The 14,671-nt window shown below is 39.0% G+C and overlaps 1 protein-coding gene across 1 annotated transcript in view; it reads right to left on the bottom strand.

The window, feature by feature from the left end:
* Positions 1-275: 275 nt before the first annotated feature.
* Positions 276-14,671, bottom strand: part of LOC106554120 (complement factor H-like) — a 94,487-nt gene continuing 80,091 nt past the window's right edge. The window contains 10 exon segments of the mRNA XM_087720741.1: positions 276-657; positions 659-684; positions 1,386-1,585; positions 2,701-2,883; positions 4,683-4,889; positions 7,712-7,894; positions 8,283-8,471; positions 9,402-9,584; positions 11,195-11,383; positions 13,154-13,327. Coding sequence (XP_087576867.1) covers positions 582-657; positions 659-684; positions 1,386-1,585; positions 2,701-2,883; positions 4,683-4,889; positions 7,712-7,894; positions 8,283-8,471; positions 9,402-9,584; positions 11,195-11,383; positions 13,154-13,327 — 1,610 coding nt within the window. The 3' untranslated portion in view covers positions 276-581.

The raw sequence follows: 14,671 nt of genomic DNA, 5'->3' as shown, positions 1-14,671 counted from the left end.
AATAAATAGTTATATAGTTTCATACTGTTAAAAAGAAAAACAAAGAAGTAAGAAAAACAAAACTTTTGTTCCTGTTTGTTATTTTCCCATGTTACACATCAGACTAGCAGAAATCCAGTTGGCTGAAGCTCCCTCTGACTCTGAGCCTCAAGGCATTTTCTGCTACCTCCAGAGCAACCCAAGGAAGTCTCGGCTGCTTTGGGATCTTGGACTGGACTGTGAATTGGAGAGTTTAGTGTATGCGTCCTCTGTTTCTTTATAAAATACATTACAAATTGTTTGGTGAAAGAAACATTTTTAATTTATTTTTATTTTTTAAAGAACTCAGCACTTCTATAAGCTAAAAATGCTAATTACAATTATCTATTTTTATTGTGTTAAGATAGCCTGTGCACTCATCATTCAGATTAATCAAATGTTTACAGATAAAATGTATATTAAAAATAATCCTCATTCTAGATGGATATTAGGAGTATATTAAAGATAGTTTATAGACTTGTTTTTAAATGTTAACCTTTTCCCAGTTGGTAAAATTTGGTTTCTACAAAGCAGACTTTTATCTTCAGATACATTGTTGGTAGCTATAGACAATACAGTTTAATGTGGTCATCTTTCAGGAGAAGGATAAATGATTTCTGACATTCATCTTCTGGCTCAAAGAATGGTGTACATGTTCTGTTGTTCCTTTAATCAGAATCTGTAAAATACAACGTGAAGAATGAAGAAATAAATTTGCACCTCTACATTTTATATAATTCTTTTTTAAACTGATAGATCTTGATCTACAGCAAAATGCAGCCTTATGATATTAAATTGATTCCATACATGGGCAAGAAAGCTCTGAAATGTCAGCATTTCAATTTGTTAAACCAATTACTTAAAATTACTCAAGCGACTCAAAAATTGTAGATCATTCTGTCACAGGGCAATATTCTCCTTTTTTTACAATAACATGTAACACATTTAAAGACTGTTTATTAATTCTTGATATTTTAGGATATCAACTGTGACAGTCAGAATCATCCCAAAGCCAAAGATTTCGAAAACAGGAGGGGGAAAGTCGATGTTACCAAACCTTTAATTGATCCTCACAGGGGAAACACTTGAGAAGAGATAGAATAGAAATGCAATGAATAAACAAACTCTCATTATTCTCAGATGACACAGTCCGAGAGAAGGAGACTGGGAGCTCCACTCCAGCAATACCAAAAAGCCGAGTTGCCTTAGAAACCACATCCACAATTTTAGCTGCCAGACATTGGGCTTTAAAATATTTTAAGTGATTTTTGATGCATACTGTAGATATAGATATATAGGCATATAGATATAGACAAGGAAAATAAGTGATAACTTTAGTGAATTAAAGTATTTTTCTGAAAATATACATACCGAATGCAATACGGATAGTCAAATTTCCCTTCCACACAATAAATTCTGAACGGTCCAGAAGATGGATGTGGTTTATAGCCTCTTAAACATACAAATTCCACTACACCTCCATCCGTAGAATATAGTGTATCCCCATTGGGCCACCTCAGCTTTATATTACGTTCTCTCATATCGTCTTCACTTGCTGTACAAGCAACTGCAAAAGGACACAGATCAGATGAAACATAGAAAGTTTGACACTGAAGAATTCCTTTGATAAAGAGATTAAGGTTTAGGTTGAAAATTCTATGTTGCAATAGGCTAAAATGATTGCAGATCTACAGTATATAAATGGATGTCTCTCTTTTTTATTTTGTCTCTTATGAACTAATTATCAGTCATGAACTAAACCTCTTTTAAGCAATGTTACATGTGTAAAAGGAAGAAGAGAAACATTTCAGTCCCCTTCCCTTCTTCCAAATTTAATAATTTTATTTCCCTAGAGATTCAACTAATACTATTATTCCAAAAGAGGCCTAGTGGATTGTTGGGAAATGTGGCTTTTTGTTATTTTTTGTTCAAGGAATGATTGATTGATTGATGAAAATGGCATGATGGGGATGATGGAGGGCCCTGTGTTCTCATCTATGAAAAGAAAAAGAAAAATTACGTACTGAACTCTAGTAAACTAAAATTTCAATTTTTTTCAATCATGCCACCGGCAAAAAAAAAGAGTCTGTTATGAAATGTATCTTAGGGAAAGCAGAATTTCACCAGGAAAGTTTCACAAAATAAGGGCAACATTTGTAAATGGCAAAAGATATTGTACAAGTCTCCATTATGGAGCAGTTTCTCCCTGAGAAAGTTACTTTATAATGGCTCATCATACTACCACTTCTAATTCAATAACAAGAAACTAAAATATCTTCTGCAGTTGTGGGTTCCTACCAGTTCGGACTGGTTCAGTCGAACCGGTAATGGTATGGCAGCATGGGTCGCTGGAACCGACCGCGACCCAGGCCTACCACGCCCCTGAACCGGTACCCTGGTCCATTCTGCCACCGTTGGCATGTGTCTGTGTATGCGCAGAGCAGTTTTCAGTCAACTGCACATGCCCAGCAACATACGGTGGGGGCGTGTGCGAGCAAAGTGAGCAGCGCATGTGCAAAGCATCCTCTCCGCCAACTGGTAATAAACCTGTTAGGAACCCACCCCTGATCTTCTGGCACTAACATACTGACACAACACCTCTGATGTCATGAAATTTATTCCATTCCCAAAATACTATATTTCTCTATAAAGAATAAATCAATAAAGAATTATAGGTATTACCTCTACATGTTGGTGTTTGTGACCAACGGCCATTTTGACAAGCCACTCTTGGAGAACCTCGCATTGTGTAGAAGTTTTGGCACTGATAAGTTACACTTTCAGACTGTAAATAGATTCGCTTGGGTGTGTCCACAATGTCTCCATTCTCCACAGGAGGTGGGCGTCCACATTTTCCTTCAATATCTATAATAGATACAGAATCTGTTGAGCAACACTCCTCATGATGACAAATATGTCAGTGGAGACACAAAAAAGCACATTTTAAGCATATTCATAAGAAATTATATTTGAAAATTACATTAATTCTTATTTTAAAAAAGCAACAATGTCATTAATTGATAGACAGAAAATGATTACTAGTGTTGTCCCTAGTGTTGTCTTTCAAATTCAGATAATATAGTGTCATTACTTTCTTAATACCTAAACTCAGATCTGTATTTAACAATTGCTTTGGAATAAACGTCATCTCCCCACAAGGTGTTCTTATTTTATTACTCATTTTCCATTAATAATTGTTCAAACTCTGCATTAATAAATTGTGTAGCTGTATTGGATGTTGTGCTATCCATGTCAGTATTGACGTGATTGGATAGTGTGCAACACAATAAAAGCAAGAATAGAATTTTTTAAAAAAATTATAAACATTAAAATTAATAGAGCTTGACTAACACTAGGAAGCATAAGCACCAGAGGGGTGGAATCTTCTTTCTTAGTCCACCAATCACTTCCAGGGTAAAGAGCTCCATCATGGCCCCAAGCCAGTTGGCTAAGCCAGGCTTTGAGGCAAACCCAGAAGGCCTAGAGCAGGGGTAGCAAACGTGATTTCATTGACCTTGGAGGGCAAAGGGTAGTGGTGGGGAATGGCTGGGGGGTGGGGGTGGGTGGGGGTGGCCATGGTGGCATGAACAGACACCAAACGAATGGTTTTAAGTCAGGGACTCCCCTTATTTTTGAGTTGTAGCCAGAAGTGGGTTCCTACTGGTTTGGAACAGTTCGGCCAAGTCGGTAGTAACTCGGCCTGCCACCCCCACCCCCCCAAACTGGTTCTCTTGGTGGAGCCATAGGTGCTGCCATCCTGCTCTTTTAGTACTGGGCGTGCAGAGGTGTTTGCAGATATTTTCAGGTGAAGATGAAGGAAACACTTACCTGGATTTTCTAACTAATCTTTTTAAAATTCCAAAGAGGGTTTTGTCTTTGGGATAGTAACTGCTATATTTCACTCTCAAATATTTCCATCTCAGACATTGTTCAACTATAAAACACTCTTAGTTTCCTTTCCTTAAGAGAAGCAACAAAACTTCATTGGGGGGGGGACAGGTAAGGCATTACTGTAGTAAATTAATTTTCACTTTTTAAAAACCTCCTTATGGCTTCCGTTAGTCCTTCTAACTCAGCCTTCGTTGAGGGTTCTGAGGCCTGGGATGCCTTTCCACCGGAGCAATGGGGAAGGGTTGGTGATACCAATCAAAAGGTGGATCATACATCTTACCATATAACCACTCATAACATTGTGTGTGTGTCCCCCCCCAACGTGGCCTGTTTTTCACTGGCAAAGTGCTGCAGGCGGCCGTGGAGGCAGAGAATGGGCGTGTGAGACCCCCTGTGTGCCCCCCATGACCCGTTTTCAGCCGGCAGAGGCCCTGTAGGCCAATTCCTTGATATTTCCAGGCTGGCCCCACAGGCCAGATCTAAGCAGCCCATGGCCTGGATTCTGCCTGTGGGCCTTGAGTTTGACACCCCTGGCCTAGAGGAAGACACTTGTAAGTGGCAGAAGATCTTGTACAATTTTCCATTCTGGGGCAGTTACTTTATCTTGGCTCATAATACTATAGCTTCCAATTCCCTTACAAGTCAGTAAAACCCCTCCTGACACTAACATTCTCACACAGCAGCTCTCATATCATGAAATTGATTTCTTTCCCAAAGTACTATTTTTGTTTATAAAGGACGACTCTATAAAGAATTATAGATATTACTTATACCTATACATGCTGGTGTTTGTGACCAACGGCCATTTTGACAAGTCACTCTTGCAGATCCTTCCATTCTGTAGAGATTTTTGCACTGATAAGTTACACTTTCAGACTGGACGTAGATTTCCTTGAGTGTCTCCACAATGTCTCCATTGTCCACAGCAGGTGGATGTCCACATCCTCCCTCTATATTAGATAAATAATCCATCAACAATCCTGATGGTACATACACAGGTTTTAAGCATATTCATAAGGAACTACACTGCGAAATGCTAAAACTAATTCTTGTTTTTTAAAAGCAACACTGTCATATAGCTTGTTTAACTAATAGGCAGAAAATGATTACTACGTTACCTTGCTATTGTCTTTCAACTTTACAAGGTTCTCCATCTAGTACAGAAGTTTTGAACTTGATTTCATTGAGGGCAGCAATGAAGGTTGTGTTTGACATTGGAGGTGATGTGGCCAGGGGGCGTAGTCATGGTGGGCATTATTGGGGTGGGCATGGCCAGGGGTGGGCTTGACATGGAACTCATGTTGGGGGGGGCACCTATGGTGGCCAAGTGCCCACCCAGGACTTCCCTGAGACTCTCCTTCACTCTCATTATAATCTCCTTCCTTCCTTCCTTCCTTCCTTCCTTCCTTCTCTTTTCTTCTTTTTCCTTCACATCCTTCCCCTCTTGCCTTATTTTTCCTTCCTTGCTCTCTTCCCATCTTTTATTCTTTTTCTTTCTCTTTCTCCTTTCTCCTTTCCTGTCCCTTTTTGCATGCTCAAAGGCGAAAGGGGAAACATCTCTCCTTTTGTTCTGTTTTTAGTTTCCTTTGAGAGCCCTCTGTCAGTGAAAACGGGGTGCTGGGAAGCCATGTGCAGCCTTCCCCGTGCCCCATTTTTGCTTGCAGAGGCATCGGGGGGGGGGCTGTCCTTTTTCTATTTCCAGGCTGTCCCTGCAAGCCATATCTAAGCACCTTGAGCTCAACACCCCTGGTCTAGGACCTTAGCCAGATCTGTGATAAAATGGATAGCAATTACTTTGATATAAATGTGATCTGCCCACAAAGAGTTGTTGATTTTATTACCCACTTTCTATTAATAATTGCTCACATCTTGCACACATAGAATGCGTGTTAGAGGATCCTCTAAATCCTGGTAGGAAACTTATTGAGGAATTATGGGAAAGGTCTAAAGATAAATATGACAAAGACTAAAATGTTGGTTAAAAGTATAATCTTTATTGTCATTGTACTTAAATACAATGAAATAGGACATCCGAATTGAAAGAGGAGTTAACGAAGAAATTGGGTATTCAAATTGTCAAAAAAGTGAAATATCTAGGTATACATTTATCAGTGAGGTGTGTGTCCATCAAAGAAGACAACTATATTAATTTGATCAATAAAACTAAGAAAAACTTAGAAAGGTGGAAAAGCCTACAATTGATGGGTAGGATCGAAATCATAAAGATGAACATACTACCAAAATTTCTTTTTCTGTTTCAGAACATTCCCATTAAATTAGAAAAAGGAAAATACGTCATCAGAGTTAGATATATTCAGAAAAACTTTGGCCTATGCGGAAGCAGATAGGCTCACTCTTGAACTAAAAAATAAAGGGGAATCAGAATACTTTGAAGTCTGGAACAGATTTTATGATTGGTATAAGACAAGGTGACAAGACTGGAACAAAATATCTGAATATGTTCTGCTTCCTAAAAATGGACCTTTGTCCATTTTGACCCTGAACTTCCCCACTCTTCCTGTAATTAACCAAAACCAAAAGTGAATGCAGTATTCCACATGTGGCCTTACCAAGGCATTATAAAGTGGTATTAACACTTCAAGTATCTCCAGGCCACACTTGGAATACGGCATTCAGTTTTGGTCTCCATGATGTAGAAAAGATGTGGAGACTCTAGGAAGAGAAGAGCAACAAAGAGGATTAGGGGACTGGAGATTAAAACATATGAAGAACGGTTGCAGGAACTGGGTAGGTCTAGTTTAATGAAAAGGACCAGGGGAGATATGATAGCAGTCTTCCGATATCTCAGGGGTTGCCACAAAGAAGAGGGAGCCAAACTATTCTCCAGGGCACCCGAGTGTAGAACAAGAAGCAATGAATGGAAACTAATCAAGGAAAGAAGCAATTTAGAACTGAAGAGAAATTTCCTGACAGTGAGAACAATTAATCAGTGGAACAGAAATTGCCTCCAGAAGTTGGGAATGCCCCAACACTTTAAGAAGATGTTGGATATTTGTCTGAAATGGAATAGGGTTTCCTGCCTAGGCAGGGAGTTGGACTAGAAGACCTCCAAGGTCCCTTCCAACTCTGCTATTGTATTGTAATTAGACTGTTTTTCATGAAGGCTTTGGGTTACTTCTGGGGGGGGCATCTACAAGGAGGAAGGGAGGGGGCAAATGAGAAAATCAGTGTGCTTTGAATATATTTTCATTTACAGTGAAAACAGATTGTTGATTGAGAATGTTGATTAAATACATGAATGATACAACAAGGAGTAATATTATGCCAAACAAAGCTTATTTCATTCCTTGACAAAGTGACATGGCAAAATGCCACGGACATAGTATATGTGAATTTCAGTAATGCATTTGACAAAGTAAACCACAACCTACTTCTCGATAAGCTAGAAAAATGTTGGATAGGCAGCATCACCACCATTTGCAACTGGCTGATAAAACACACTCAGCATGCAGTTCTTAATGGAACCAAGGCTCTGTCTTAGGCCCAGGACTCTTCAACATCTTCATAAATTATTTAGATGAGGGAATAAAAGGAGAACTCATCAAATTTGCAGATGGCGAGGAAGCTGGGAGGAATAGCCAATACCCCAGAGGATAAATCCAAGAACCAGAAGGATCTTGACAGACTTGAACATGGGGAATAGATGTTATTAATGGATGGCATCCAACGAAGCAGCTGGGTCAGTGGTGTCAAACTCACATCGTCACAGTGGCATCACGTGACATTATTTAAGCACAATAAGCAATTTCAAGGCATTTTTAGCAAACATTCCTGAACTTACCTGGCAAGGCACAACTTGGAGCAGGTGACCAGCCATTCTGAGTGCAAGTGGATGTTGACGGCTGGTTTGCAGGAGAATATCCCTTATCACAAACAAATGCAATCCTGTCACCTTCCGTGTACTTGTTCCGGTGAGGATTAATGAAGTGGCCGTGATAAAAACGTAGAGGAGGATCACATGTTTCTGAAAGCAAAAAAGAGCAATTTGGTTTCAGCATTGATGGTTCTACGCATGATATCAAATTCATAGAGATGATAAGATGTAAAGAGAGGAGGAAGCTGATGAGGAAGCAACCTATTTTTCTGCTTATGTTTTATAAAAGACTCAGCTTCTTTTATCTCTCTCATTTAAGGTTTTAGTACACATTCTTTTGCAAACTGTAGGCTCCAGAACAACCTTTAGGGTCCCTTGAGAAGAGACAGGAGTGGAAGCATCACCCCAGCAGGCAGAAGAACCCAAGAACAGCTGGGATCTCTGTAGAACGATACTTCTTTAAGGTTAAAGCAACGTCAGGATAGCATCTCCCCCGCCTGGTTTGCCTGGATTTGGCAAAGGGGAAAGAATTACTTACTGAAACACTTCGGTTCTGGTTCAAAGCCGGAATTGGTGCATCTCACTGTTTGCAAGGTTTGACGTTTGCTTTTAGGCAGAAAACCATTATAACAATAAAACCGAAATGTTTCTCCTTCCCTTTTTGGAAATTGTTCATCATGATTTTCCATTCTTCCATTTTCTATATCGACATAATCACAGCCCTTTTCTAGAAGAAAGGGGGTAGAAAAAAAGTAAGGCACCTCCAAAATTCTGAATATTCTATGACTTCAATTGCTTTGCTTTAGTCTCTGCTAACATCAGAGATGAACCTGTCATTAAATGCTGTTGTTTTAGTCCAATATCAGAATCTGACCTGGATTTCCGCCTTGTATCTAAAGAGACAACAGGGAGTTACAATGAGGGAAGTGGGAATAACAGACCCCCTATTTCCTCTCCTCATACTTGCTATTCAGTTCCACTGTTGATCCCAGTAATGTTTTCAACCACTTGTAGGTTGCAAATCAGGGGCTCCACGTTGCAGTGGTCCCATTCCTGCCTGAGGTTATACTTTCAGTTAAAGGTGAGCAGGGGAAGAGATCAGGCCTTCAAATGCTCTGGGTTGGGGCTCATAGGACTTGTTTCTTTTCCCATTTCAGAGGTGGGAAATTCCCATATTCCCATATTCAGCCGGTTCGGACCAGTTCAGGCGAACCGGTAGCGGAAATTTTGAGTGACCCAGAGAACCGGCAAATAAAGGGTTGGCCCTGCCCTCCCACCCACCCCTCGTTCCCTGTCTTATATTCCCTTGTTTTTAAGCTCAGCTGATTCGCGTGGCAGAGAGGATTGCCAGGCCTCTGCTGAGCTCAGAAACAACTCAGCTCACCAGCACTGAGATTAAACAATCTTGGTATGGTAAGAGTTTATAAATTCTTTAAAAATAGAAATATGCAGTAGCTCATCCATGGAGTTTATTGCCAGCAAAAGCAATTGCTGTGCCATTTACTGATATGAAAATATTACTCTGTGGATACCCAACATTAACGAAAGAGCAGCCTTTTTGGGAAATTCTCAGGCTTTTGCACTACTTCAGCCATGAAACTTGAGCCAAAGGGTGTGTCTTTCATTGCACAAGGCTCTCTTTTTCATTTCTGCTTACGGAGGCAATTGGGGGCTTCTGTCCAAGCCCCATCATTACAAAAAGATCTCTTCTGGCCTTCCATGATGTAATTCTTTTGGCATCTGAATTCTACTGAAGAGCCAGATCTGTACTGCTGCTCAGATAAAGGAATAATCTTTCCGTTCTCAATCCTGGGTGGATCCTCGCAGTTTTTCCCTGTTTCTATTAAATAGAGAACAAAAAATACCAATAGGCCAGGAAATGCTAGATAAAGTGGATACATTCCTTAAAATAATAATTACAAAGAAATTGATTTAAAATTATTACAGATTCTGGCCTTTTTTCCCCAATAAAATCAGATACTTACTGGCTATTTTTAAAGTGAAATTATTTCATAAGCATGTTAAGTATTTGTGAAACTTTGGCATCAAAACACCACCTACATTCTCAACAGTGCTACAATGCACCCAGTTCTCCAGACTGAAGAAGCTTCTTGGATGAGAAGTGAAACCTCTTCAAGGAAAAGCAAAGAAAGTCCAATAGTCTTTTGAAAAAGCACCTTTGGGACAATATGCCCAACTGCTCACAATCTATTTCTCCCCCTCCCTCCCTCCCTCCCTCCCTCTCTCTCCCTCTCCCCCCACCCTCTTCATTCCTATTATTTTTGTTCTATGTTGACCCAGGTATTGACATAAATATATGATGCAAGGGTAGGTAGAAATGACATTGGGGGAAATGAAAAGAAAGGCAGCCAAGGGAACTATCAGATAAAAGATAACTTAGCCCACATCAGGAATAGGCAGGGAAAGCTGTTCAGAAGAGGCCCTCCCAGATTCAAGGGCTGTAAAGGATGACAGAATTCTATTGATGTAACTATAGAAAATTAGAATTAGCTAATCTGATCATTCGTCCTGTGTGGGTCTACCTTGCAAGATTGTCACATAATCACTCTCCATTAAGGACCGTAAAGGATAATATTCAGTTAAATTAATAATTACAAATAAATAGAGATAATAAAATAAATGCATAGTAATGTCAGTAATTCTCAGGCCATCGTATGTAGACATTTCAAATTTTATATATTATTGTTTCACTTATTTTAAACAACATGCTAACAATTTATCTGCTTATTCAATTGATACTAGTTTCTGATTATTTTATAGGTATGTTTCTTAGCAGAAATATTTCTAAGATGTTGGGAATGCACAAGATTTAGGCTTCCACCTACATATAAATGAAGAAGGGGCAGAGTGACAATTTAAAAAAAAATCTTCTGAACTAATTTTTGCATAATAAAAATTATTATAACAATCTGAAAATTAAATGTCTGCAAATAAAGAATAATAAAATATCCTTCATCACCTAAATGTTCTGGAGCCTATGGATTTATTAAATAAAATCATAATCCCACCCAGTTCCATATTAACATTGACCATATGATAAATTCACACAACCAATTTAAAAGAAAATACATTTTTCATCAGGCAAAATATGGGACTCCTTTAATGATATGGCATCAGCATGTGGTATGCAACCTTTGTAATTTTATGCATACCTTCAACCACATGGAGTCATAGTTCTTAGCTGTAGTTCAGGATTTTGGATTGAACCTTAGAAACAATTCAGATGTTTGGATAAATGTGCTTCAGGTTTTTTATTTTAGAGTACAACTACTAAAATTCCAAGAAAAGATGTGAATTATTTCAGTGAAGATTAAATCATTTTTAAAAGAATGGGACTTTAGAAGCAAATGTTCATATTCATTACGTTATCTTAATTGTTTTAATTAGTTACAACTCCAGAGGAATCCAACATATTGACAGCATGCTTACCAGAGATGCATAATGGGAAATCCATGTAACCGTCAACACACTTTCTGACTGATGGAGCCACAAGCACATATCCTTCATCACACAGAAATTGGAGGCTCTGATTGCTCTGAACAAGCCGAGCTTTTCTTTGACTCCCAAACACAAACAGGTTTTTCGCTGCCAGCCGTCGCCTTGAGATACTGCAGGGGGCTAAAAAACAACAGAGAAGAAGGTGGATCTTCTGAAGGGAAGTAATTTGTTCATTGGTTTCCCTCATTTCCACCACCAAGAAAATCAGCCTGCTTTGTAAATCACAACTGATAGTTCCAGTCAAAAATCAAATAAACCAAATTATAGCACGCACACGCACACGCACACACACACACACAAACACACATACACTATTTTATATATACACACACACACACACACACACACACCTGGTGTGTGCGCGTGCGTTGCAGCATAGGTCTGGAATGCCTGGGCCATTGAGGACAGCGAGGGTGGCATCCTGGAGCAGCAATTGTTTGGGAGCTCACTTTCTTCGCCGCTTCCTCTGGAAAGCCAGTCGTGAAATTCACCCTTAAGTGGACCAATGGGGAAATGCCTGATGGATTTGGGGCAAAGGGTCAGGATCGTAGACAGGGTGGGAAAGAGGCGTGCATGGCAGGGGAACGGGAGAGGGCAGGAGGTAATCAGTAGTGTGTGTGTTTGTGTGTGTTTGTGTGTGTACAGCAGTAGGCCTCTGAAGGGAGCACAGAAGCACCATGAAGGGAGCCTGATTAGGCCAGTGCAGAGGCCTTTGATTGAGTCCGCCATGGCCGAAGCAGATCGCCCACCCCCACTTCACCGTGGCGGCCCAGTCTCACAGGGAACAGTTTCCGCCTGTGTTCCCAGGATCATCCTTTGCTCCAACTCAGGCCTAGGCCTGGGACAAAATCAAGCTTTGTCTTCAATTAATATTATACTTAATTTATATAATATTTTACTTTATAATTTGTATAATGTACTTATACTTTTAAAAACTTGTTAAAAATTGCTTTGATTTGACATTATAGATATAATTCATTCTTTTTTCCTGTCTAATACAAGATGGGGATAAATAAACACCCGGGCAATGCCAGGTAATCAGCTAGTTAATGATAAACAAATTATGATTCTACGATAGACTTTAGACCTATCCCAGAGGACTGACTTGTAGGAGCATCCACAAACAGATGGTCTTGTATAAACATTATAAGTTTATTTCAAGCTAAGAACAAAGAGCCCAACTCAGAATCTTCTGCAAAGACCTTTTGAGTTGACTGAGTTGTAATGGGACAAAATTTCAGACCCCTGGAGTATTCCATGTTCTATTGAAATATGATCCAAAACTTCTCGACTTATCTAAGCAAAGAAGATTGCTTCCCTTGATTTCACTTTTTCTACAATTTTATTTCATTCAAAAGGTTGAAATATAAAATTCAAAGGAGAAAAAATAAACAGAGACAAAACTAAACTCGGCAAAAACATTTAAAAATGTAAATTAAAAAAGGACAAAAGTGCATATTCTATCCCCTCTAATTGAACACTGAGAAATCTATTGCAACAATAATAATCCCACCCACCCACCCCTTACAAAGCAGGTCCAGAATTTATATGCTTGCACATCTATTTGCAATCCAATTGATCTTCCATATATTACTTATATGAAATAAAAACTTTTAATAGGTTAAACACCAGCAAAGTTAAAGTTCAAACCACTCAAATCAACTGATTTCCTGGCTCATTCAAACCAATTGGGAAAAATGAGACACAGTTTCATTTTTCCCGATTGCAAAAGAAAAACCAGGACAGCTTTGCCTTCAGTTCAGAGGAAAAGCCTGGATCCAAATAAAAGCTGCTTCTCAAAAAATTGGTCAACTGCAATTCTTCTCCTGTCGGATGAATTCCACGTTTTCTCCCAGGTTTACACTAGTCACAGAAAATATGATGGCTCACCCAAGCACTTTGGTGGACGCGGGGTCCATTCTTGTCCATTACACTGAATCCATTCAGGTCCCTCCAAGACGTAGGAAGGGTCGCACCTGTATTGCACTTGGTCGTTTTCCAGGTACTTGGCTTCCTCAGAGCTCACAATCTCCCCAAAGTCAATCTCATCTGGTTCTTCACATTCTGAAATTATATGTACATTAAATTATTCGATAAGCTTGCTCTTCCTATCTATTCTTATGCACTGTGAGATAACAAATTTCCCTCCTAGACAATTAGCTCCCACTTTTGTCTAAACTAGTGAACCAACACCTGCTACACACTTAATCCACACTACAGGTAGTCCTTGACTATTGACTTATTGCTTAATGACCTTCTAAGTTCCAAAAGGGGATATTTACAACTTGGATTTGAAGTTCTGACAGTTGCCCACCCCAATAGTGGCATGACTACACTTTGGACGTTAGGCAACTTCATTGCATTTATAGTCATTTATAGAGTCCTGCAGTCACATGACCCTGTTTTATGTCACTTTTGCCAAAAAAAAGAGACACACAAATATTATACTGTATAAAGAAAGCAAAATATACATTTCAAATCAGCCATGCTGGGCAGAATCGGGAAGAAAATAATTCTCAAATAATTGTCTCTAACCCTTCAGCTAGTGAATTTGAAAGAGTCTGAAATTGGGTAGCATTCACAACTTCTCATGACAATTAGTTACCAGTTAATTTTACATTTATTGGGACAGGAATACCTTCTATGTTCTCTTCAATATTTTAAGATTAGTTCTCCTCTTTCATTTCCTTTATGAATGACTTTTGCAACCATTAAACACAGTGATAAATATATGATTGCCTCAAAAGTATGGCTATTAATATTAATATCAGCAAATATAGTCAGCTTCAATATCTTGTCAATATTATCACCCTTGTCTTCTTGTGAAGGATACAATCATTGTGAATTAAGATCTACTAAGTTCTTTGTATTTATCCTGATATAAACCCAACTGAAATACATCTCTATAATTTCCATCACTCTGACCTAGGAAGCCTCATCTTAGACATGGTAATCACTTGGTTATTATCATATCAAGTTCTTTATTAACTGAAAACATCCCTCAAAATGGGTGTGAATTATAATACCAATGCAAAGTATTTTGCTATTCACAAATCATGTGCTAAAAAATCTTGTATTTGAAAAGGGGATTGGAATTATAAATCCATGATATTCTTAACGAATCTGGTATTACAAATGTCCAGAAAGCCACAAATGAAAAATTGAACCTTTTGGTTTTGCCAAAGTAACTGGTCCTTTGACGACTGCATCAGAAACTGTTTCCCTTGGTAACCCTTTGGTTTCTGTTCTGATCTTACCATTTTGAGAAGAGCAGCCTGGCCAGAGAAGAAATGAAGTGACCAGGAGCAGCCAGCCCTTCATGGCTCTTCAGGAAATCTCCCAGCCAGTAACATTCAATTCAGCACTTGGGCTATTTCTCTGATTTCTCTGAACTACTATCATCCCTTC

Source organism: Thamnophis sirtalis, unplaced genomic scaffold (genome assembly GCF_051295495.1).
Source record: "Thamnophis sirtalis isolate CommonGarterSnake01/CBP01778 unplaced genomic scaffold, rThaSir2_p1.2 scaffold_7, whole genome shotgun sequence".
NCBI lineage: Eukaryota > Metazoa > Chordata > Lepidosauria > Squamata > Natricidae > Thamnophis > Thamnophis sirtalis.
The sequence above is the reverse complement of the archived record's forward strand: the minus strand, read 5'-3'. Positions and strand labels throughout refer to the sequence as shown.